At 44.1% G+C, this 26,633-nt stretch overlaps 1 protein-coding gene and 1 long non-coding RNA gene across 3 annotated transcripts in view; one reads left to right on the plus strand and one right to left on the minus strand.

Annotated features, from left to right (window-relative positions):
• FAM151B (family with sequence similarity 151 member B) overlaps window positions 1–6,274 on the plus strand; it is a 67,836-nt gene extending 61,562 nt beyond the window's left edge. The window contains exons 5-7 of the mRNA XM_088443783.1: window positions 3,845–3,980; window positions 5,588–5,772; window positions 5,853–6,274. Of these exons, the coding sequence (XP_088299909.1) occupies window positions 3,845–3,980; window positions 5,588–5,753 (302 nt within the window). The 3' untranslated portion in view covers window positions 5,754–5,772; window positions 5,853–6,274. The remainder of the gene's footprint in view (window positions 1–3,844; window positions 3,981–5,587; window positions 5,773–5,852) is intronic.
• The window catches only part of LOC148509041 (uncharacterized), a 44,917-nt gene continuing 24,329 nt past the window's right edge, over window positions 6,046–26,633 (minus strand). Inside the window, exons 3-4 of one of the 2 annotated variants that reach the window (XR_015869502.1) lie at window positions 15,367–15,518; window positions 6,046–6,820 (exon numbers count right to left, since the gene is read on the minus strand). This is a non-coding gene — a long non-coding RNA (uncharacterized LOC148509041). Of the gene's footprint in view, window positions 6,821–15,366; window positions 15,519–15,653; window positions 15,752–17,496; window positions 17,625–26,633 lie in introns of those variants that run through there. The other variant, XR_015869501.1, reaches the window with a different exon arrangement.

The raw sequence follows: 26,633 nt of genomic DNA on the forward strand, positions 1-26,633 counted from the left end.
CCATTGGGAGCTGGACTCACCTTTAGCGGCATACACAGACTGGTCTGCTCATTGCCGCGGCTTCCGCCTCCAGAAGCTGGACACCGCACAGTATACCTGTGGGAATCTCTGTGCCTCTAGTCCTCAATTTGGTGCATTGGGAACACCAAGGTTTATCAACCTACATTGCATCGGGAGCTGGGCCCGCTAACTAACAGCGTCTTCAGACCGGACAGCCACCTACCGGGATCTCTGCACTCCGGCAGCTACGGATCATCCGAGGGATTCCTCCGTGCCTCCAGCTCCCTATTTGGTGCACCGGGAATTTGTATGTCTGGCGGCATTTACCCGGATCCTGTAGTCATTTATGCCTCCAGCTACACTTGTTGCTTATTGCTGGATACCGAGGACGCTGCGGAGGTGCAAGCTTGCGGGGTCTCCTTTGCCACGGCTCCATCTGTAAGGTACCTTACATACACATAATATCAAGGTGGAGATTCAATTAACTTTTGTACTGTCTCTACATTTACTGAAGGAATCGCTCCTGCATCTTAAAGAATTGGAGATCTGCAACTACTAATGTGTCAGTACATATGGTCACCAAATTCTGAATATATCAGATACATTGTACTTTTTAGAGACTGAAACTAATGGTTACATCTCTGAGTTTCCTACATGGCACTTTTTTGATTCAGTCATGCTGCTTAAAGTGATATATTTTAAAAGCTGTATTTAAATGCTCCTTTCTAGAAGGATCTGATCACTGGTATATTCAGCTGCATATCCTTGGCTGTTATTGTTTATCATTTGCTCCATAACTTATTTGGTTTTTATTGTCGATTTTCATCCAATTATTTATTTTTATTGCCTCTATATTTTATGATTTTTTTCTACATTAAATTAACCAATCAATTTACCAGTTGTACTGCACTTCTTTTTCCCTATTTTCTTCTGAACCTTCTAAGGTTTTTTTGTGAGGCTCAGCACCTCATATATTGTTATTTATATCTGTATCTCAGCACCCACAATCCATTGGCGCCCCCTTTTCTGATTTCTCTTACCTTTCAGATGTGAAGGACATGAAGAGTGACTGAAATAAATGCTCTGACCCAGGAACATAGGAAAACAACTGTTCTACTCCAGTGTGGTTTTCTATGGCATAACAGTTGCCTATAGGGTGTGATAGTGAATCTTAGTAAATATATATATATATATATATATATAAGAATGCAATGTTTGCTTTTGAAACACCACTGTACTCCCAATACATTTCTGTGGTGCAGTATTCTCCACTATCTGGCAATGTTTGCGTATATTATCACAGGAAAACAAGACATTCTTGCCTAATGACTGCTTGCTACACAATGCCTATTTACTCTTATTTACGTCAGTCCCAAGGACAACACTTGGCTGTGTCAGTCCTCTTCATAATCTATTCTATGTATTTGTTGAGCCAGGTGAGAATAAATGTAAAAATACACACAGAAAAAGTAGGCGGCACCTTTTAACACATGTCGGGGAGTATTAAATATCCTTTATTAAAATATCATAAATCTGAGTGTGAAAATCATCCAAAAGCATATAATAAAACTCCCGGGGGTATAAAAGCATATAAACAACATGTACTAAATAGAACACAGAATATCAGATCAATAGTGTCTATACACAAATGAACAGATTAAATAGAAAGTTCTCTAATAGTTCTCAGCTGGTGGGTATACACCTAACTAATGAATCTGCACAAACGTGTCTTAAACCAAGTCAAAAAGGACCCAGTTAACAACAATGTATCTGGTCACCGAGAGTAGGCAACAAATGTAGCAATAATGAATTGAGAGATGAAAGGCCCAGTGTAACTAAATGGCTTACAATGTTCCACAGTGCACTTTGATGTACACTTCCAGTATTTGGCTGTGTAATGATATAGAGTGAAGATCACTCAGTGCTCCGCTGTACTCACTCTCCTCCTGTCAGTCCCGCTGCTCCAGCGGCTTTCAAGTGCTGATGGCTCCTGCAATATAAAATTGGTAACCGGCACCAAGCAAAGCCATCCCTCTCTGTGAGCGCTCCGTCCACAGCCCTCCAAGTGTCTCACTCCCAGGAATCTGCGCGGGTCACATGGGGCGTCAGCTGCTGTAGATGTGCAAGCCGGGAGAGTTTGTGAGCATAAATCCCAGGGAGTATTGATAACTGGGCTCAGCTCTCAACTGATGGTCTATGTCCTCAACGCGTTTCTCCGCATATTGGCGGCTTTACCAAGAGGCGGAAATGTCGAGAATAAATGTAAAAATGATGTTGGACACAATAATGTTAACCCATTCCTTGCCACGGGACTTGGCACTGGTATAGTGTGATGTGAACTTATCCTTACAGCAAAATGGACACTCTTTGAACTTATGACCCCTCTCCGTGGCTACCCGCAATGTGTGGGAACATTTTGTCCTATAATGTATGTACTGACATACATGAACATGCCAACGCTTCCATGGCTTACATACACATGTTAACCTTCTATTGAACAAGATTACTGAGATACTGAGGTAATTTCTCATAGTCGCTGTGTATGGCAGCTGGCATCAGAGGACCCCAATGCAGGTATACTGCCTTTAATCTCTCCATGCAGAGATCCCTGGGCAGAAAAACATTCTGGTCTCTGATTTTTGTAAGAAGGGGGAATGCTGGGACAAAGTGAGGTGCAGTGGAAGAACCAGGAGCCGTCCCTCTCTGTGAGCGCTCCGTCCGCAGCCCTCCAAGTGTCTCACTCCCAGGAATCTGCGCGGGTCACATGGGGCGTCAGCTGCTGTAGATGTGCAAGCCGGGAGAGTTTGTGAGCATAAATCCCAGGGAGTATAGTATAGTATTTCAGAAAACACATTTTTACATTATTATTACTTTCTTTTTATACTGATCTGCCCTGTGTGTAGCTCCAACTCTGATGTTGGTAGAAACTACAAATGAACAAATTTAGAACCAGTTTATCATATTTCACTGGTCAATTGTCTCAAACATGTATGCGGCATAATCGGCAACGGACTTCAATTTGAAATTGTGGTTCAGGATTTCCTGTGTATGCTAGAAGTGACTTGTATACGTATATATCTACATCAAAGTGCATCATTTCAGTAAGGCTAATTATTATTTCACCTTCATGTTTAAGAATAATTACTGTATATCTGCAACTTCATATTTGCATATTGTTAGTTTTTTTTTCTCCTGACTATTTTAATAACTTATGCTGGGTACACACTGGTCAACATATCGGCCGTATCAATTGAACGGCCAATATATCGTGTGTGCGTCGGTCAGTGTATATAGACGATATGTTTGTGAATGGCGTAGTTCACAGACATATCGCATTGGCTGTGCTGCACATCAGCCTATGCCCTATATATCTGAAGATATATTGCTGCATCGTGCTGCATATACTGGCTGCCAGATGACCGTCCGTACACTTGCTGTACAGGCTGGTGGGGAGTGGGTAGGAGGAACTCCATGCGACCCCCCGGCCAGATGGCAGTGATGGTTGTTTAGTGTATATGAACAACCATCATCTGCAGATATATCTTTCAGTTGTGTACCCAGCTTTAGACTAGAAGATATAATATCTGTATCCTCACTTTTCTTGGTATACAAATAGGACTATTCTTTTATAATGTTTCCATTGCTGCCCGTTGCCTGAAACACATTTTTTAATCTGATGTTTTTGTAATTTTATATTCATTTGAAATCCTGTCCAATTGTGAATGATTCTAATTATTAAGGTTTCATTGATATCATTTTGCATTACATATATTACCACCCTCACATTTGTGGCTGAGAAGGGTGTTAGCGGCAGTATTATATCTAACATTCGTTGTTCTTTCAGGCTACAGCTGGGAGATGGTGCAGGAAATGGAGAAGATCTGTAAAACTTTAAGCCAGCCAGTAACTTTCCCAGTGAGAGCGGCCTTAGTAAAACAGTCGTGGCCTCAGCTCCAGTGGCTGTTGCAGACATCAGAGAGGTAAATCAGTGATAGACTATTAATATATCTGTAAGAAATATTGTCTATCCAAATCATTGCAGTAATGAGAAGTAGTTATTTTATCTACAGTCAATAAGTCGGCAGCATTATACCGACGGGAGAATGCCTACACAGTTGCAATTCTATTTAAAGCATTTTAACCGTGTCGGGATTATAACTGAAAACATGATTCCTTACGACTATGTTTTAAGTTATAATACCGACAGAGTTAAAATGCTTTAAATAACATTACAACTGTGTCGGCATAATGCTGTTGACAACATTAATGTCGACAATCCGTGAGTATCCCAACAGTAATTATCAGTACAATTAAATATCTTACTCTAACGTTTTATTTGGGGATATAATTTGTTTCTTCTGTCATTATGCATTTTCGATTTCTCAGATATTGTAAAAAAAAAAATAATTAAAAAAATAGCTGAAAACGTCAAAGATAAACTAATTTATGTCTGGTAATATGGATACTGAAATCCATAGCCTTGACTTAGTTTTTAAGTCACATATCGCTGTCATCCAAATGCTTATTTCCTCTTTTTGGGAATGTGTATAGAGGACTGAAGGTGCGTACACACTAGACGATGTGCTCATGATGCGATATTATGAACGATTTCCCTTGAATTTTTCCCCGGCAGCTCCCCTGTACTCCAGGACAACATATGGTGCTAAAAAGTGTCCCATCTGACCAATGATCTATCGTGCTCCTTAACGATTTCCAGTGCATCGTGTAGGAGATTGGCAGAACTTGCCTGCTTTAGGCAAGATCTGAAGATGCGATGTACGACCCGCGGGTACGCGCATCGACATTGTTATCGTGAGTGGACACTCACGATTTGCACATATTTTGCACGATTTGTCTTTCCGATTCATGGAAATCAGGCGAATCGTGCAAAATATCGTCTAGTCTGTACGCACCTTTACATTACAGCCTCCATAACACACTGTTTTACTGTTGTATTCAGTACACGGGTCTCTTCAGTGTTATTAATATCAGTGCATTAGCTTTGCATGTCTTTTTTACACTTTCCAATCAGTATATCTAGCCTTGGGAGGAATTCAAACATCCGCACTTCCCTCATTATCCTACTTATCAGACTAGCTTTGTCTAGCATTATACCACAGTGAGCAGTGGCTGTTTCCAGTACACAGAAACTTAAAGCTTCATGAATCTGAATAATTGGTACATTGCCTTTTAGACAACCAACATTACTTTTACAAATGAGAGCAGGCAACACACAGTTCAGGCATCCGTTGCATCCAATATTATTTACATGGGAGAACCAACATTGGCGTCAGAGTACAGGATGGGTTAAAATGAATTCTGCTTGCAATAAGATTAGTTTGGCATTTACCAAGATTAAATAGGCATGCCTTGCGTCATAAAGATCAATTGTTATGCACCTGCAGTGAAAGTCTCCTTATCTGTCGAGTGAAGTCACTAATCTGCAATCAGGGTGCTTACTGCGTTTCAGATTAAGACCTATCGAACAATGTATATTTTTAGAAGCAAGTCATAATATGGTTCACTCACTGTCAACAGCTCAACTTCAGCTCAGAGACTGATGATCAATAATATTGGCTCATTGCAGGTACAGTCTGACTGTCTGGGCAGGAAAAGACGACATCTATCCTGTGGGTGACCTGTTATATATCCGAGAACATTCCGAGGAACACAGGATATTTTATGATGTGTTTGAACCTCAAAAGAGCGAATTTAAAAAGGCTGTGTATCAAAAACATACCGCAGAAAAGTAACACAACATATGTGATAAAAGTATGTTTAGGGTCTAAGATTTGTGTGTATTAAATTAAGTAATTTGTTTTCCGACCATTAACGTATTTTTCATATTTTAGATTCAGTAGAATGGTCCTCAAGATAATGAAAAATATTGTGGTGGCCTTATCGGGCACCCCATGCTTTACACGTCCTTGCTCTGCGAATGGGAGCAGAGTGTCGCCATCTGTGATCTAGAGAAGGCGATGTTCCACAACCGAAACAAGAACTAAAGAAATAGACACTTCTAAAGGAAAGCTTTTTATTCAGGGAATAGGCATGGGAACAGGTGGGCAATGGGTCTGGGTAGGTATAGGGTCACGATTGATAATATACATTTAATTAATTGTACTGCATAAAAATGAGTTGATAATGGTCAATAACTGACAATACGTTCCATTCTCAATCTCAATTCTTTAAAATTCCATTAAGGCAACTAAATAGTCTTTGTCCATGTTCATGACTTCTAATACTGTTCTTTGTATTTCATTTTTGGTTAATAAAGGTGAATTAAATTCTACTCTGTGCTTGTATAAATTTGCAGTCACAGGGAATTAAGGTGCAGGATTACAAGAAGTACCAGCTATTAGCAATGTTGGAAAGTAAGGTTCAAATTTGAGCTCAGCAGTAAAGCGGTCCCATTTCAGCTGCTTAGACTTGCATAACAAGTAATTGGTTTGTGGGGTGAGCACAGCGGTGTGATTAGTTTGTGCACATTTATATATCTGTTCATCTGGCCAAAGTCTGGTCCTCCTGAAATAAGTGGCACCTTGCATATTCCAACTTGTGATTATTTCCGTCTGTCTCTTTTCCGCTTGCTCCTGTAAGTTTTCTCTCTCACTGCCCTTCCCTTACTCCAGTGGTTCCCAAACTGGATGCCGTGGCGCCCTGGGATGCCTTGGGGTACTTGCAAGGGAGCTTCGGGTTGGTGGTCCAGAACCATATCAAAATATACATGGTGAATGTGATAGGAAAAACCAGTGCTGGTGGCCGCCAATCATATGTGGGCAAACAGAGCAGAACCCTGTCCACCACCACATAACTGAGCCTAAGAGTAACCGGTAAACACAATTTATTGAATTTGAATAATTTTTGTTAAATTTCTCAATAAGAAACTATTAGCTTAGGGGGTGCCGTGAAAAATGTTTATGGGGCACCACGATTCAAGAAAGTTTAGGAACAACTGCCTTACTCCATTTCCTATGTTCCCTTGTCAGCTCATTATCCCTATATTTCCCACTTTATCTTTCCTGATGCTGCCTGTCTCCATCCCTTCTGCCAACCCTCTGTCCATACCACCTTCTCCCCTTAGCCTCTCCTCTGCTCCTTCCTCTCCTATTTCCTTATGTTCTGTTCCTCTCTCCTCACTTTCCTATCTAAGGGCCTGATTCAGGGGTGGAGGCAAATCCCGTCGCGGCTGCGATCCGTACGCAGCAGTTATGTGGAATTATGTAAATGTCTCAGCTACCAGGATTTGTATTGAGAAGCCCATCAGCTGCATACAAAGAGGCGCCATCGGTCGCAGCATCGATGTTCTGAGCAACCCTATGGTCACTCAATGTCCATTTCAAATAAACCGTCGGAGCCTTAACCACTTCGTACAAATTTGCAGCCACAGACACGCCCCCAAAAATGGTCGCAACATGCCTGCGATTCAGTCGCCACCCTTCGCCCATTACCTCCCACAAACACTCCCTGAGAATCACACTGCAACCTCCATGGGTAATGAAACTTGGCGCATGCACAGTGTGACTCATATGCATGCGCCAACATCGGCATTGCCTCCACCTGTGGATCAGGAATGAAAGACTCCTCACCTTTTCATTGTAGTTATGACGCCTCCTCTATGGCTGTCCTACATCTCCTTTACTTCACCGTTACTTCCCCAACCTGTCCCTCTCCTCTCTCTTATTCCTTGTGCCCCAGTTTTGGTTGCCCTGTTGAATCCCAACAAATGTGAGATATTTGGGGTCACCTCCCCACTTCATTACAGGTAATTTAACACATGCCCACTTTACAGGAGCAGTGTTATAATAGTATATGAAGATGTCAAAATGCTGATACTCTAGTATTTTGAGTTGCTGTAACATTAGTGCCCCCTCACCCCCATGTATGAATCAGTCTATGCACACAGTGGGGGCAATGCTGTAACATTAGTGCCCCCTCACCCCCAGTGTATGAATCAGTCTATGTACACAGTGGGGGCACTGCTGTAACAATAGTGCCCCCTCACCCCCAGTGTATGAATCAGTCTATGCACACAGTGGGCAGTGCTGTAACATTAGTGCCCCTCACCCCCATGTATGAATCAGTCTATGCACACATTGGCGGCAATGCTGTAACATTAGTGCCCCTCACCCCCATGTATGAATCAATCTATGCACACAGTGGGGGCAATGCTGTAACATTAGTGCCCCCTCACCCCCGTGTATGAATCGGTCAATGCACACAGTGGGGGCAATGCTGTAACATTAGTGTCCCCTCACCCCAGTGTATGAATTGGGGCTGAGCGGGTTCAGATTTCCAAAATCCGAGCTTCCCCAAACTGAGTCAGGCTCGGGTTTTCCCACCTGACTCGTATCTGAAATCAAGACAAAAATTGATCATCCCGCTGTCGGATTCTCGCGGGTTTTGGATTCTATAAAAGGTCCCGTGATCGCTGCCATTTTTCATTCCAGCTGTGAGTTAGGAGGGAGCTGAGAGCTCATTGTGTTAAAAGGACTGTTATAAAAATAAAAAATAATAAAGTATGTCTGGCTACTGTGAAGAGGGAGGGAGCTCTCGCTGACCATAGGGGCTGGCTGGCTACTGTTGTCTTTGTCCATATAGGGGGCTGGCTGTTGTCCTGTCCATAGGGGCTGGCTGGCTGTAGTGTTGTGTTGTCCAGGGAGTGCCCTTTGTGCTGTAGTGTACGCTCTTACAAATCTTTTTTACAGGGGGTGCTCTGTCTACTGTAGGGTACACTCATACAAATAATTTTTACAGGAGGTACCCTGTCTGCTGTAGGGGTACGCTCATACAAATACGGAGTGGCAAGGAACGGCTAAGGTCCTTCCCTATGTTCATGACTAGTGGTTCAGCATCACATGACGATGAAAGTCCTCCTACTCCCACTAGAAAATGAAACGAGTTAACCTGGCAAAAGCACAGCAAAGAACTGTGCGTTCTAAGAAGATATCACAAATCCCCAAGGAGAGTCCATGTGTGGTGGCGGTTGCGATGCCTGACCTTCCCAACACTGGACGGGAAGAGGTGGCTCCTTCCACCATTTGCATGCCTTCTGCAAGTGCTGAAAGGAGCACCCACAGTCCACTTGCTGATATGCAAATTGAAGATGTCACTGTTGAAGTACAACAGGATGAGGATATTGGTGTAGTTGGCGCTGAGGAGGAAGTTGACTAGGAGGATTCTGATGGTGATGTGGTTTGTTTAAATCAAGTACAAGGGGAGACAGGTGTTGTCCATGGGATGAAAAAGCCCATCACGGTCATGCCTGGGCAGAAGACCAAACATTCCACCTCTTTGGTCTCTAAATATTTCAGTCCAAATCCGGACAAGTACTGTCTCGCCATATGTTGCGTATGTAAAGGTGTAATAAGTAGGGGTAAGGATGTTAACCACCTGGGAACATCCTCCCTTATACGGCACCTGCAGCGCGTTCATAAAAAGTTACTGCCAAGTTCAGAAACTGTGGCTAAGACCATAAACAGTCCAGGGACACCTAAATCCCTTTGTCCTGTTGTATCCAAGCGCCTGCAAACCACACCGTCAACTCCCTCCTCGTCAATTTCCTCCTCAGTCAGGATCGGAAGTAGTCCTGTAGGCCATGTCACTGGCATGACTGACTTCTCTCCTATGCAGGACTCCTCCGGAGCATCTTGGATTGCTACGCCTACTGCTGCCGCTGCTGTTGTTTCTGCTGGGAGTCGTTGATCATCCCAGAGAGGAAGTTGGAACACCACTACTTCTTTTACTGAGCAATTGACTCTCCAACAGTCCTTAGCGAAGAGCATGAAGTACGACAGCAGTCATCCAGTTGCAAAGCGGATAACTGAGGCCTTGACAGCTATGTTGGTGTTAGACGTGCGTCCGGTATCCGCCATTAGTCAGTGGGATTTAGACAATTGATGGAGGTAGTGTGGTCCCGGTACTAAATCCCGTCTAGATTCCACTTCACTAGGCAAGCGATACCGAGAATGTACAGAAACGTCAGAAAAAGTGTCCTAAAAAATGCAGTTGTACCCAATGTCCACTTAACCACGGACATGTGAACAAGTGGAACAGGGCAGACTAAGGACTATATGACTGTGACAGCCCACAGTAGATGTATCGCCTTACGCAGCAGCAGTAGCCGCATCTCAGAAACGCCAGCTCGTTTCAAGGCAGGGTACGCTGTGTATCACCGGTTTCAGTAAGAGGCACACCGCCGACAACCTCTTAGAGAAACTGAGGGAAATCATCACCAAGTGGCTTACCCCACTTAGGGTTAAATTTACGAAAGTGAGAGTTTTAAAAGTGATGTTGCCCATAGCAACCAATCAGATTCTAGTTATTACCTTCTAGGAGGTGCTAGTTAAATGTTAAGTAGAATCTGATTGGTTGCTATGGGCAACATCACTTCTAAAACTCACTTTTAAAAACTCTCACTTTAGTAAATTTACCCCTTAGACTCTCTTGGGGATTTATGATATCTGACAATGCCACCAATAATGTACGGGCATTACATCTGGGCAAATTCCAGCACGTCCCATGTTTTTCTCACACAATAAATTTGGTGGTGCATAATTTTCTGAAAAACGACAAGGGCGTGCAGGAGACGCTTTGGGTGGCCCGAAAAATTTCTGGCCACTTTCGCCATTCAGCGACTGGGTGCCGAAGATTGGAGCGCCAGCAAACACTATTGAACCTGCCCTACCATCACCTGAAGCAAGAGGTGGAACTCAACCCTCTATATGCTTCAGAGGATGGAGGAGCGGCAAAAGGCCATTCAAGCCTATACATCCACCTCTGACATAGGCAAAGGAGGGGGTATGCACCTGACTCAAGCGTAGTGGAGAATGATTTCCGTATGGTGCAAGGTACCACACGTGAAGTCAGGTCAGACACTGCCAGCTTGAGTCAGGTCATTCCCCTCATCAGGCTTTTGCAGAAGCAGCTGGAGAAAGTGAAGGAGAAGGGAAGACAGAGTGATTCCGCTCGGTATGTGGGACTTGTGGATGCAGCCCTTTATTCACTTTGCCAGGATTCCAGGGTGGTCAATCTGTTGAAATCAGACCACTACATTTTGGCCACCGTGCTCGATCCTAGGTTTAAAGCTTACGTAGTGTCTCTCCAGCGGACAGAAGCCTGCAGAGGTGCAAAGACCTGCTGGTGAAAACACTGTCAGCTGAAGTGGAACGTGACACGTTAACAGCTCCTTCATTTTCTCCCGCAACTGGGGCTGACAGGAAACGACTTAGATATCCTAAGCAACCCGCTGGCGGTGATGCAGGGCAGGCAGGTCCAAGTTTGGACATCTGGTCCGGACTGAAGGACCTGCCAACAATTTCTGACATGTCTACTGTCACTGCATATGATACTGTCACCAGAATGGTGGAGGATTATATCAGTGACAGCATCCAAGTAGGCATGTCAGACAGTCCGTACCTGTACTGGCACGAAAAGAGGCAATTTGGAGGCCCCTGTACAAACTGGCTCTATTTTACCTAAGTTGCCCCCCCTTCAGTGTGTACTCTGAAAGAGTTTTTAGTGCAGCCGGGAACCTTGTCAGCGAAAGGCGTAGGAGGTTGCTGCCACAAAACATGGAGATGATGTTCATCAAAATGAATTATCAATTCTTCCGGGAAGACCAACCTCCAGAACGTACAGAGGGTCCCGTGGTGGTTGATTCCAGTTGGGACGAATTAATACTCTGTGAGGATGAGGATGTACACAACACTGACAAGGGTGAGGAATCGGTGGATGAGGACGACATCTTGCCTCTGTAGAGCTAGTTTGTGCAGGGACAGATTGCCAGCTTGTTTTGTGGGGGCCCAAACGAACCAATAATTTCAGCCACAGTAGTGTGGCAGACCCTGTCGCTGAAATGATTGGTTTGTTAAAGTGTGCATGTCCTGTTTATGCAACATAAGGGTGGGTGGGAGGACCCAAGGAGAATTCCATCTTGCACCTCTTTTTGTTCTTTGCATTATGCACTCTTTGGGGCCTAGTTTTTTCTGCCACTGCAGTGTCACTCCTAGATGCGCCACGTGTTTGTGCCGCCCACTTGTGTCGCTTAACATAGTCATCCAGCTACCTCGGTGCAACCTTTTGGCCTAAAAACAATATTGTGAGTTTTTCAGAATAGATTGGAAATGAGAGGAAATGAATGTTATTGAGGTTAATAATAGTGTAGGAACAAAAAAAAAAAAACTAATTCTGTGATTTTAGCTGTTTTTATGCTTTTTTCCCAAACCAATCCAGATATAAAACACGAAGAAAGATCCAGATCCAAAACCAAAACACAAAACACGAAAAGTGGCCGGTGCACACCCCTAGTATGAATTCATCTATGCACACAGTGGGTGCAATGCTGTAACAATAGTGCCCCCTCACCCCCAGTGTATGAATCAGTCTATGCACACAGTGGGGGCAATGCTGTAACATTAGTGCCCCCTCACCCCCGTGTATGAATCAGTCTATGTACACAGTGGGGGCAATGCTGTAACAATAGTGCCCCCTCACCCCCAGTGTATGAATCAGTCTATGCACACAGTGGGGGCAATGCTGTAACATTAGTGTCCCCTCACCCCTGTGTATGAATCAGTCTATGCACACAGTGGGTGCAATGCTGTAACAATAGTGCCCCCTCACCCCCAGTGTATGAATCAGTCTATGCACACAGTGGGGGCAATGCTATAACATTAGTGCCCCCTCACCCCAGTGTATGAATCAGTCTATGCACACAGTGGGGGTAGTGCTGTAACATTAGTGCCCCTCACCCCAGTGTATGAATCAGTCTATGCACACAGTGGGGGTAGTGCTGTAACATTAGTGCCCCCTCTCCCCCAGTGTATGAATCAGTCTATGCACACAGTGGGGGCAATGCTGTAACATTAGTGCCCCCTCACCCCAGTGTATGAATCAGTCTATGCACACAGTGGGGGCAATGCTGTAACATTAGTGCCCCCTCACCCCCATGTATGAATCAGTCTATGTACACAGTGGGGGCAATGCTGTAACAATAGTGCCCCCTCACCCCCAGTGTATGAATCAGTCTATGCACACAGTGGGGGCAATGCTGTAACATTAGTGTCCCCTCACCCCCGTGTATGAATCAGTCTATGCACACAGTGGGTGCAATGCTGTAACAATAGTGCCCCGTCACCCCCAGTGTATGAATCAGTCTATGCACACAGTGGGGGCAGTGCTGTAACATTAGTGCCCCCTCACCCCAGTGTATGAATCAGTCTATGCACACAGTGGGGGCAATGCTGTAACATTAGTGCCCCTCACCCCAGTGTATGAATCAGTCTATGCACACAGTGGGGGTAGTGCTGTAACATTAGTGCCCCCTCACCCCCAGTGTATGAATCAGTCTATGCACACAGTGGGGGCAATGCTGTAACATTAGTGCCCCCTCACCCCCGTGTATGAATCAGTCTATGTACACAGTGGGGGCAATGCTGTAACAATAGTGCCCCCTCACCCCCAGTGTATGAATCAGTCTATGCACACAGTGGGGGCAATGCTGTAACATTAGTGTCCCCTCACCCCCGTGTAGGAATCAGTCTATGCACACAGTGGGTGCAATGCTGTAACAATAGTGCCCCCTCACCCCCAGTGTATGAATCAGTCTATACACACAGTGGGGGCAATGCTATAACATTAGTGCCCCCTCACCCCAGTGTATGAATCAGTCTATGCACACAGTGGGGGTAGTGCTGTAACATTAGTGCCCCTCACCCCAGTGTATGAATCAGTCTATGCACACAGTGGGGGCAGTGCTGTAACATTAGTGCCCCCTCACCCCAGTGTATGAATCAGTCTATGCACACAGTGGGGGCAATGCTGTGACATTAGTGCCCCTCACCCCAGTGTATGAATCGGTCTATGCACACAGTGGGGGTAGTGCTGTAACATTAGTGCCCCCTCACCCCCAGTGTATGAATCAGTCTATGCACACAGTGAGGGCAATGCTGTAACATTAGTGCCCCCTCACCCCAGTGTATGAATCAGTCTATGCACACCATGGGGGTAGTGCTGTAACATTAGTGCCCCCTCACCCCAGTGTATGAATCAGTCTATGCACACAGTGGGTGCAATGCTGTAACATTAGTGCCCCTCACCCCCAGTGTATGAATCCATCTATGCACACAGTGGGGGCAATGCTGTAACATTAGTGCCCCCTCACCACCAGTGTATGAATCAGTCTATGCACACAGTGGGGGCAATGCTGTAACATTAGTGCCCCTCACCCCAGTGTATGAATCAGTTTATGCACACAGTGGGGGAAATGCTGTAACAATAGTGCCCCCTCACCCCAGTGTATGAATCCATCTATGCACACAGTGGGGGCAATGCTGTAACATTAGTGCTCCCTCACCCCAGTGTATGAATCCATCTATGCACTCAGTGGGGGCAATGCTGTAACATTAGTGCCCCCTCACCCCCAGTGTATGAATCAATCTATGCACACAGTGGGGGCAATGCTGTAACATTAGTGCCCCCTCACCTCAGTGTATGAATCCATCTATGCACACAGTGGGGGCAATGCTGTAACATTAGTGCCCCCTCACCCCAGTGTATGAATCCATCTATGCACACAGTGGGGGCAGTGCTGTAACAGTGCCCCCTCACCCCAGTGTATGAATCAGTCTTTGCACACAGTGGGGGCAATGCTGTAACATTAGTGCCCCCTCACCCCAGTGTATGAATCAGTCTTTGCACACAGTGGGGGCAATGCTGTAACATTAGTGCCCCCTTACCCCAGTGTATGAATCAGTCTATGCACACAGTGGGGGCAATGCTGTAACATTAGTGCCCCTCACCCCAGTGTATGAATCAGTCTATGCACACAGTGGGTGCAATGCTGTAACAATAGTGCCCCCTCACCCCCAGTGTATGAATCAGTCTATGCACACAGTGGGGGCAGTGCTGTAACATTAGTGCCCCCTCACCCCAGTGTATGAATCAGTCTATGCACACAGTGGGGGCAATGCTGTAACATTAGTGCCCCCCCATCCCCAGTGTATGAATCAGTCTATGCACACAGTGGGGGCAATGCTGTAACATTAGTGCCCCCTCATCCCCAGTGTATGAATCAGTCTATGCACACAGTGGGGGCAATGCTGTGACATTAGTGCCCCCTCACCCCAGTGTATGAGTCCACGCACACAGTGGGGCCGATACAGAGTTGAATGTAAGACAGCTGTAATTGTACCTGCCCTGTTTGTATGTACAGATCTAAATGCTTCTGTTTGCCTGTATACTGAGTTGTACACATCTCTTTAAATGGACCATCCCTTTTCATACCATAGACGTCCTCATTATCAGAGCACACTTACACCAGTCCTAAATCTGGTGCACAATTTTGCATTATTTATAATTGCTTACGATCAGCTCTGGAGCGTGAACATTCTGAAAACACATAAGATACATCTCCAAAAGTGACTTGTGTTTAGTTTTGCATCAGCCCCAGTGTATTTCGGCAGAGCAGGTTTGCAATCCTGTAAGTCATTCTGTAACTGCTGTCAAGTTCCTAGATGCTGTAGAGGAGGGAAAACCAGCATTAGAGATATTCAGTGTGTAGTTAGATATACACACAGATGTATGCCATTCACCTCCAAAATAAACAACTTTTATAAATAACATTTGTACATATTAAAGAATCTAACCTTGTGTATCGAAACTAATTAAAAATGTGAAAATATGGATTCCAGTTCAGTAATCCTGAAGAGACCAGGTCCTCATTAATACAGAATGCTGATTCTTTTTTGCACTGGGTGCAGAAGAGACGTAAGAGTTGTTACATATTTTGTTTCTGCCTAATACACACATTTCTTAAACTGTCATCCATGCAAACATAATATCTGCCATTGACTATTACTTTATACTGGTCTTTTCCTTGACAGATTTGTATCCCTACAATCTATTTTCACAGCAGCAGATAGACTCCATATTTAGTGTCTGTACTTTAACAAAGTGGAATTAATTATGTCTACAAACACAAGCCATTATGAGAGGAGGCTCTATGTTTGCTGCACAGGTATCTGGATCCAATCTTAGAGGGTCTCCTCCAGATTCTGTTCCTAAAGGGGGGAGTGTAATTTAAAGACCTGCTACAAGCAGGCAGGGCTGGCAAGAGCCGGCACTGGGTAAAGGGGTGTGGTTTACTTGTGGGAAATGTGGCCATGCCCTCTTTAAAAAAAAAAAACATTGTGAGCCCCCCAGCCCAACACATATCGCTCCCCCCCACAGGCAGAGGAGACTGCTGCTCTGCAGCAGCAAGCAGTCTCCCTTTGCAGCCCAGCACACAGCAGACTGTGCTGAGCTGTTCAGCTGACAGGAAGGAGGGGGGCGGCGGCGGACCTGGGCCTCTGCCGGGCCTGGGTAATTAATACCCGCTCCCCCACTCACGGCGCCCCTGGCTACAGGCAGGGGGCAGTGCATTGTCAAAACTAAGGACAGCAACATGTGAGTATAAGCTGCAATACCAGCTCCAGATAACAGGTGGCAGTGCACCTTCAGCAATGACAACTGTATTTTCACTTACTGCAATAGGTAATACTAAAGGTCCAAGTCATTTAGGACTATGGGCTCTATTTAGTAAAATTATTTTTACTAAAATAAAGTGAAAAAGGGTGTTTTCACACCCTTTTCACATTATTTTAGTATCACCTATAGTTATTACAGGGCAATTGGAGTAGAATTCATAAAATTCTACTCCAACCCCTAAGTATCACTTATTTTTAGTAAGCAGATCGCATTTCCCATAATTGTAAAGGGAAATGTGATCCGACCAAAGTTACTAAAAATAAATAGTAAAAAAATACTGAGGAAAGCCCTGTGATAATAATGCCACCTGGAGGTGGCGTTATCCAGGGTCTACCCCGATTACCGGGCTCCTACTCTGCTCTAAAAGGCAGAGCAGAGCCCGTAGCCGGTCACAGTGATCAGCTGTGTGGTCTAAACAGACCGCAAGCTGATCTCTGCTAAAATAAAAAAAAAAAGTAAAAAAAAAATTTACTTACCTGACTCCATGGACCAGTGATCGGGACTCAGGTGATGTTCTCCCTCCGGTCAGCTGATCTCCCATGGTGGACTGCGGCCCGGTCATCAGGTGATCGGGTCCCAGTGCAGCATGGGATATCAGCTGACTGGAGGCACGGAAGACATCACCGGAGCACCGATGACTGCAGGTAAGTGCTATTATGGGATGGGGGTCACAGGAGAGTCCGCAATCGCGGGGGGTGGTGCTTAGCGCTGGGGGAGTAGCAGCGGCGGCCGGTTGGCGCATGCGCGGGCACTTTGTCACGGTATTTTTTGCGAAAATACCGTGACTAGTGTGCGGAGTGGATTCGCAGGGACAGAGCTTTATCGCAAGCTCTGTCCCTGCAAGGGATTTGTAGTAAATCCCTGTGATATTGCCTGAATTCGCAATGCGAATTCAGTCGATAATATCACACTACAATCTGCATACAAATGCGGATTGTAGTAAACAGAGCCCTATGAGACCTTACTCACGTGTATGCAGCCTTTATAATGTCCTCATTCGTACCGATCTTTGCACAAACAATGTTGAAATGTTGTTTCTCTGCTGATACTTTCTTTGTTTTGTTCGTCTGTTTAGTAATTTTTTTTTTGTAATCTATCTATAATTTGATAGAAAATACAACACGAATATTATCATGCACAAAACTTATTTGAATAATCTACATTTCAAATATATCAAATATTTTTTTCCCAGAAAAATAAACTACACAAAAAAAATACACATCCATAAATTTTTTTGATTTGTAACAAAAATACAAAAAACAATAAAAAAGAGAAATAAAAAAATATATCGGGCAACTGTCTATGAAATGCAGAATACCAAGGGTCCCAGGTAGCATGAAACTTATTCACTGAATCATGGAGGAGTGCAGTGATGTATTCCATAGAAGTCAAATACCAAATTTTATTCAGCAATGAGGCTATTGCCTGGGCTTCAGTTTGTGGCGATCAACAGTTTAGCAGCATTATAGATATGGCCACAAAGTTTGTTCTGGGGTTTAGTAAGAGAGCCAGTGGGTTTACATAAAACCATGTGTAGAGGGTCTCTAGGGGGAGAAACACTGAGCACATTAGACACCAAAGACATAACTACATTCCAGTATTTGGATATCATAGGGCAGTCCCACCACACATGGAAGTAGGAACCTATTTGGCCACATTGTCTCCAACATAGGTCCGAAGACCCTGGGAAAATCTGGTGTAGTGTTTCAGGGACCATGTACCAGTGAGAATAAACTTTAAAGGAGTTTTCCTTAATATTAGTGTTAATGGAGGACTTAGCCACCCTTTGCCTGATATCTGCCCAGTCGTCGTCCTCCAAACTGATCCCTAGGTCTCGTTTCCAGGTCTGTTCAAATGGTTCCCTAAATTCAAGGGAAGGGGGAGCTAACATTGAATACAAAATAGATATCAATCCCTTGTTGCCAGGGTTATAAATACATTTACGCTCGAATATGGTAGGTTCTCGCAATTTGTGAGGTTTACTGAGTGAGCGGATGAAGCTACAAATCTGTATATGCAAATTGAGAATTAGGGGATAAACCATGTTTTTCACTTAGGTCTGCAAAATTTTTGGGGGCAAAGTCACCTAGAACATGCATAAGTCTAGTTAACCCAGCCGATATCCATGGATGCATATAAGAGTACACGCACCCTAATGGGAAGTGAGGATGGCGTCATAGTGGCATCAGAGGGGATGGGTATGGTGTAGGCGTTTATTCAGTTTGTCCCAAACCTGTAGGACAGCTCTTACACAAGGAACTTCTCGAACCGAGGCTGGTCTCAAGTTAGGGGGTAGCCAAGGAAGGTAACTAGCCAGGTGCGTGCCCACCAGTTCAATTTCAAGTAATGTTTAGTAATTTTAATGTAGTCCCAATATTTTGTATTCTCCAAACCATTGACTTCAGCTTTGTTCCTTTCAAGGTTACAGCTTGTGATGTGTATCTGATAGCTATCCCAGCCAAGTTCTCTACAGCCAGCAATGTGCCAGACACCATGGGGGGGATTTCAATTTGTGGTACTTTACACCCGGCTAATTGATTCCCCGTGGCCACACACCCCTAAAGCTGCATACACACACACAATGATTTTGTTACCAACAATTTTATGAACGATTTTCTGTCACATTTTTTAAAGTGTAATGAACGATTTTTTGAACTACAAACGATTTTTGCATATTCCCTTAATGAAAATCGTTGAGTTGACAAGTCTGACTAAACTACAAACGCATGAACGATTATCATTCATCGTTTGACTCACAAAGTGAACAATTTATTCAAACGATATCGTTTAACGATAATCGTTCAAAAAATCGTTGCGTGTGTATGCAGCTTTAGAATTAAATAACGCACTGAGGAGGGGGACTCTAAGACCCTTAGCCATGGGCAGATCCAGGAAGGCCACGATCAGTGTGATCGCACCCCCTCACCCACGCAGAGGATGGGAGATAGCTGCTCAGCGTCAGAAGTCTCCCTCATCCCACTGCAACCCAGCACACAGCAGTGTGTGCTGGGCAGCTGACAGGAAGCCGGAACCAGTGAAAATATTTTGCTCGCTGGAAACAAAACCCTCAATAATTGCCATTTTTTCCCGGCCGCGATCTGAAAAACACATGGATCCTATGTGTTTTCGCCTGAAAACGGGACATTTGTTGTGCTGTAAAAATGGAGGGTAATTGAATTGACCTGGAAAAAAAATTGTGGTAGAGTCCCGTTTATACAGCACGAGAAATTAGCAATTGAATTCCCTCCTAAATGCTAAGTCAAAACTGGGGTAAAATGTCATAGTAGCTAGCTGATAATCCATCTGTGACTATTTCAAAGCTGACATCATTGTGGCTGTAACTTCTGAATTTAAACCGATCAATTTTTCATGTGTAAAGGCACACATCCACTACACGATTAAAATGAGCGATTAAACAATGACGTTATCGTTCACTAATCGTTCATTAAAATATATAAAACAACCAGCGTTGCGCGCTCCCGCTGGTCGTTTTAGACATCTCTCATCGGGCAAACATTCTGAACAACCTGACGATAACGACAGGTTGAGCATGTTAGAGGATGATTGATGTTCCTACACTGAAGGACTGCTCCTTCAGTGTAGGTACAGCACAGACTGACAAACGACTGCACAATTACAACTTTGTAATCGTGCAGTCGTTTTGAGGTCTGCTAGTGGATGTGTGCCTTAACACGTGACAGCTGACAATGTGAAAAGTAATCCTTGCACTTCCCTACATATAGGAAGAAGCCAACAGAATACAGCAGAGGTTCTCAAACTCGGTCCTCAGGACCCCCACACAGGTCACGTTTTGCAGGTTTACCCAGCAGGTGCACAGGTGTAGTCATTACTCTCTGGCACATTTTAAAAGATCCACAGTTGGAGCTAATTATTTCATTTGTGATTCTGTGAGGAGATCTGGAAAACATGCACTGTTTGGGGTCCTGAAGACCAAGTTTGAGAACCTGTGGAATACAGCATGGTATAATAGGCACAAAATTCTTTAAAAATGTATTCCAGATATTAAACAATCCAGAGCTGGTCTTAGTAGCCTTGATGCACTCTAGGAGTAATTTGTCAATATTGAGGATGCAAACGTGTGTCACTAATATCATTATCTTTTAATTCAGTAAGAAGTTGATGTAGTTTTGTAAGTCTGTTTTGTTTGCATTGTGAGACATATTTAATTCCCCTCTACTACGGTTTTATATGCTGCCTAGATTATACCAGCAGCGAGATCTTCTGAAAGAATTTTCAATAAAATATGTCTCCAGAGTATCATTAATAGCTGAAATCACAGAGGAGCCTGATAATGGTGACTCATTTATAGCCATGTTATAGGAGGATGAATCTTCATTAAAACTTATTTTGCAATAAGGTATTTCGCATTCCTACAGTCAGAGAATAAAATGTAATGAGTTTAGGATTTGGGTAGAAATATCTCTAAGAGTTCATTAAGTTACATTTACAGAATGTGTAATAAAAAGCTCTGAGGGACAGCTAATACACAACTGTGTGTGGGGAAAGAGCGACTGAGACTCAGATAGCGGAATGGAAAGCCCACCATATAACCCGTTATCACACAGCGCTGGTGGCAGTATTTGCAAAGCGTTCTGAATATCTGACAGAAGGAGTGGATTAGTTTAACTTTAGTATCAAACTACAAATCGGTGGCGTATCTATAATGGGTGCATTCATTAGCATAAGGACGCAGTCAGTGAGTTTGCATTCATACAAGCATTAATGACCAGATCATGAATAAGACAATGCATTCATATAACCAAACACACAATTTTTAATCCCACTATAGGAGACAAAAATAACAACAGTGAAAGAAATCAGTAGAAAAATCCTGATCACAGTGGAAAAAGTCTGCTAAATCTCCACAAAATGAACAACGCTTGTGTCTTGATAAGCTTATGGATGGGGTTGGAGTTAGCATCTGAGTAATATCTACACTATGTAGACAAAAGTGATTGGACACTGACAATCAACAAGATTTTATTGACATCAGTACTTTGTAGGTCCACCACGTGCAGTGATTACTGCAGACGCCCTTCCTGGCAAACCGGCCACAAGTTACTGGACAATAGCAGGTGGTATGTTTTGCCATTCCGCATTAAGGGCCTGATTCAGACCCACTCGCGAGCGGCTGTCCGCTCGCAAGTGGGTCGATGTTATGGACTGAGCATGCGCACGACGGAGGGAGCTCCGTCGTGCGCATGCGCCAGACGCGACGAGCAAAGGAAAGTCCTTCGCTCGTTGTGTCCGATCAAAGGGGGCGTGCTGTCAATGTTGATTGACAGCACGCCCCCTTTGGTGGGCGTGCCGGGGGCGTGCCTCCCTGACGGGGGCGTTCCCACGGGAACGCCTCCCGTCAGAAGCCGGCCCACTGACATCACTAGTGATGTCAGTGGGAGTGATTTTGGCTCTGATAGAGCCAAAATCACTCCGGAGCTTGCGGTTGAAAACCTCAACCGCAGGCTCCGGCTCGCAAATTCGATGGTCGCGATGGTCTCGACCATCGCGACCATCACAATGCACGCTCGTATAGCCTGTGGGTGGTGACCCACAACTATACGAGCGTCCAGGAGGACGCTCCATGAAAATGGAGCCCGGCCCTCATTCAGAGCGTGCGCTCTGCTCAGAGCGTACGGCTCTGAATGAGGGCCTAAGTACAGTGACCAACTGTGACGCTGAAGAAGGTGGAGTCGGAATAGAACGCACCCGTCACTCCAATTCAACCCAGAGGTTCTCAATGGTATAAGAACTGGACTCTGAGCTGGCCAGTCCGTCCGGGTTACCGAATTTTCTTTATACCAGTCCAGCGTCGTCCTGAAAACATGACATGGCCATTGTTGTCCTGATAAAAACATTTGTTGTTTCCGTAGAACTGCAGGTTCATGGACCTCCCTACGTAGTGTTCTTGTCGAAATCGCCACATTAGTGGCCATTTGGAACTTGTGTGCCATGATATGCATGGTATGTATTTTGCTGGCACGGTGGTGTCCAATCACTTTAATCTACATAGCGTTCAAACAGAGAAAAGCGGTAATGCAACTTGGAGTAGGTTTTAAGATGCTAGCTGCAGACTCTTCTTCCAGCCATTCCCCACTGCTTAATTCTGGGATCCCATCATATTGCACACTCAGCAGCTACACAGTGTCAGAGATAATGTTCAAAGACTCATTGATAGTATACATACCCCTAAAATGATGACTTACAGGGAAAACAAGCGTTTGCTCCGGGTTCCCAACTTTTTTATTTGCATTTTATCACAGCCGTGACTCCAGCAACAGACTCCCTATGTCATACGGAAGTGAATGGAGACTTAAAACTAGTGCTTGTAGAGTGTACAAAAGCTAGTATCGAGTCTCCATTCATTTCTATACTTCAGTGCTTTATCGATATAAGCTCCATTTCTTGGAAGCCAGCATTTTTTTAATACCTTTTTATTGAAGCATCACATCACATTACACACATCAAGCATATAATCAAAGACTTGAACAATAAAAATAATAAATCAATTAGGGATGAAGTCGGCATCCTGGCTCCAGAATCCCGACCACTGACATCCCGAGGGTAAGTATTAGGGTTAGGCAATAGCCTATTGCCTAACCCTAATACTTACCGTCGGGATTCTGGCGCCGGGATGCCAACTTCATCCATAATTGATTTATTATTTTTATTGTTCAATTCTTTGATTATATGCTTGATGTGTGTAATGTGATGTGATGCTTCAATAAAAAGGTATTAATAAAATGCTGGCTTCCAAGAAATGGAGCTTATAGTGATAAAGCACTGAAGTATAGAAGGGTTAGGCTGCAGCAGGGGAGGGTTAGGGTAAGGCTGCGGGAAAGGTGGGTTAGGGGTTAGGATACTTACCTAATCCTGTTAGGATTCTGTACCGCTGTCAGTATTCTAACCGCTGGCATCCCAACCGCCGGGAACATGTACCCACCGCATCAATTTAATGTCTACAATTCCTTGTAGTAGCGTAAGTAATTATTGACAATATTAGCACACCTTGTTTACATGTCGAAAATCGTGTATTATATAGGTAGTCATTCAAAAGAAATAACCCATTTATAACGCAAAATAGCAGATCCCCTCTTTCAAGGATAGGAAGAGCCCGGAACTGAGAGGAGCCACAGTATTCTAAAGCATCATTATCAAGTACTATGGGAGGCTCACCACGTAGTATCCTAGTCTCATACCATTACGTATTTTTCAGGGATTTCCTAACCCGTATCTGAAAGTCCACTAAAAGAATGGTCACATAGCTTTCCCAAGAATCAAAAAATTTAGAAGCTAGTTTCTCTTTGTCTAAAGTCGTTTCTAGAAGCCAGCATTTTAATCACGTGTATGATATTACACTTAGGGTCCTATTTATTGATCAATTCTCCCTTTAAAATTCATTGGAAACTGCTTTTCTGCATGTTTAAGGGCAGAATTCGGAAACCCTAAAATGTACCAATATAGATAGCAGGAGATATCTGTTACCATCCGTCAGCCCTCCCTAACTTTTTTATGTGGATGGTATTCAACAAGATCCGCAAAACAAAACTTTACGGATCTTGCATGCATGGGCTAACGTCGTCTTGAGATCGTATTAGCCCATTACCTTCAGTGGGGCCACCCTGCCAGAGAGGGAATTTGAGCTCCCTCTCTATAGGATTGCAGGTGATCCCCTTGCGTGTCTCATCGTCTTCATTGTCCATGAGCAGCTGTAAAACTGTGCAGAAACCCGCTTGTTATCCGAACGTGGACATAATGGGGCATATTCAATTGGGGGCGAGAATAGCAAAAATCCCACACCCGCAGGTTCGGGATTTTTGCTATTCAATTAGGAGCAGGGTCTTTGATTTTGTTTGAGCACCTCCAGACTACGATCATTTTTTCCTAAAATCCTCAATTTAAGGAAAAAAGGTTGATAAATGCTCTGGGACCCCGGCGGCACCCCTCCTAATGACTAATTAAGCAATTGGAAGTTTCCAATTAGCTTACTTAGTCCTTAATTACTTCTGCAGTGCTGCATTCTGCATCCAGCATTGGGTCTGCAGCAGCGGTGAGTATGCAGTGTGTGTCAATGTTTGTAAGTGTGTATGAGTGTGTGTGTGATCCGCGGTCTGTGTGTACCTCCCCAAGTGTATGTGTACCCCCCGTAATGGGCGCTGGGAGAACTTTATCTCCCAGCAGCCCTTGTGCCTCCCTGGAGCCTACCAGCAGCCCCTTCCCAGTGAGAAGATGGAGGGGAGGCCACCAGGAGCCATGGAGACCTGGGGGCAGGTAATTGTGATTTTTTTTCTTAAATTCTTGTATATGCTGCGCAGGGTTTTCAGAGCTGATAACCCAGCGACCACTTTTTTTAATTGGATACCGCGGATATCGGGAGCGCGCATACCCATGGTAATCCAAAATTGGGGCAAGGTTTTTTTCTGCGCTAAACCATGCGCTCAATTGAATATGCCAATGTGATCACATATGCCGGTGTCCCGGCGAAGTACAGTAAGTTAATACATTTGAACGAAAAAATAATCTTTATAGCTGTGATATGCCTGGGACTAGCCACGAATTATAATAAATATGTTCAATAGAAACAATATTTTCTAGTGCAGCTTTATTATTAAATAATCTCTACTTACATTATCCAGTGACAAATTATGATGCTTTAACTAAACTCTTATAGATTTTCTTTTGCTGTGAGATAAATACAGTAGTTTTATTTATTTCACACCAGTTATGACAATATGCAGCGTAACTTGGGTAAACCAGTTCATATAGAGCAGAATAGGGTTGTGCACAATTAGATTATCCTTGCTAAGCAGATACATTTTAATTGTACATAGACATTCTAGGATGGTAGCCATGGTTACTCGTTCTTATCCAGTGTTTTTTAAGGTTTGTCAGTTGATAGTAACTCTGCATTAACACATAAATGATAGCTTTTTTTCTGATACTATTGTGCAGTGAATAGTTTAGCACTGCAATCCTATTGAAAAAGAGACTCATTAGAAGACTGGTCAATGGTAATTTCTATTCTGTGTCCACGATGGCACCACAGTGTTGTATTTTCATAATAAAAAGGGTTTTTTTTTTATTTGCATACATACAGTAACTAAAGTGTTTGTGTTTTTTTTTTTTGTTAGGTTTTTCTAAATATATTGCACAATGGTTTATAGACATGAAGCTTTAGCGGAGATGTATCAAACCTTCTAAAGCAGGGATGGGGAACCTCAGACCCGGTGGCCGTATAAGGCCCGCGGAATCATTTGGTCTTGCCCTCGGACCTCTTTTCTGCTAGCCTCATCTGGCTAGCAGGGTGTCTAGAATGGCACCCTGCAGCCAGAATCTATGCAACAGTGCCGCCTGGAGCATCCTTAGGACGCTTCAGACGGTCACACCACTGTCCTTACAGCTCCCTGGAGCATCCTCAGGTTGTTCTTGGCATTGCTGTAATCACTGGCGATTGTGGTCCCGCCCCATCTGATGTCACATTGGGGGGTGTGGTTAATGTTATATATCATAATGGCCTTCGGCAGAAAAAAGGTTCACACCCCTGTTCTAAAGAGTGAAGAAGTTGTCCATAGCAACCAATCAGCTTCAACCTATCATTTTATACATTGTACATAGTAAACGCTACCTAGAAACTGGTTACTATGGGCAACTTGTCCATTATTTTGGAGATTTGATACACTTTGAACTTACTAGAGTGAAAAAAATTAGTATACTCACTAATAATATTTTCATTTGCATTTTAAACGTATATCCCACTTGTCTCACTTGGCTCAAGATGATCAGATGCCTGCGATTTTCACCATCTTCATGCTATTTTGTGAACCAGTTTCTTTGCACTGGAACCTCTGAGGAGGCAACATAACCCCTTTTATACCGCAACTAAAACCCGGGTTATTGCCAAGTTAACATGGGTTGCTGCTCAGTGTAAAAGGGGCCAGGGTTGGATTCCCGGGGCGAGTGACTCGGCAATCCATCTAGGGTAACTTGCAGGGTTTAACACAGGAAGGACCTGTGTAACCCTGCAGCGTAATTGGGTAACCTGAGTCGTCCAACCCGTGTCCCGTTTACAGCATGGGGAGATCCGGATT

Source organism: Taudactylus pleione, unplaced genomic scaffold (genome assembly GCF_031769625.1).
Source record: "Taudactylus pleione unplaced genomic scaffold, aTauple2 ptg000333l, whole genome shotgun sequence".
NCBI classification, from domain to species: Eukaryota; Metazoa; Chordata; class Amphibia; order Anura; family Myobatrachidae; genus Taudactylus; species Taudactylus pleione.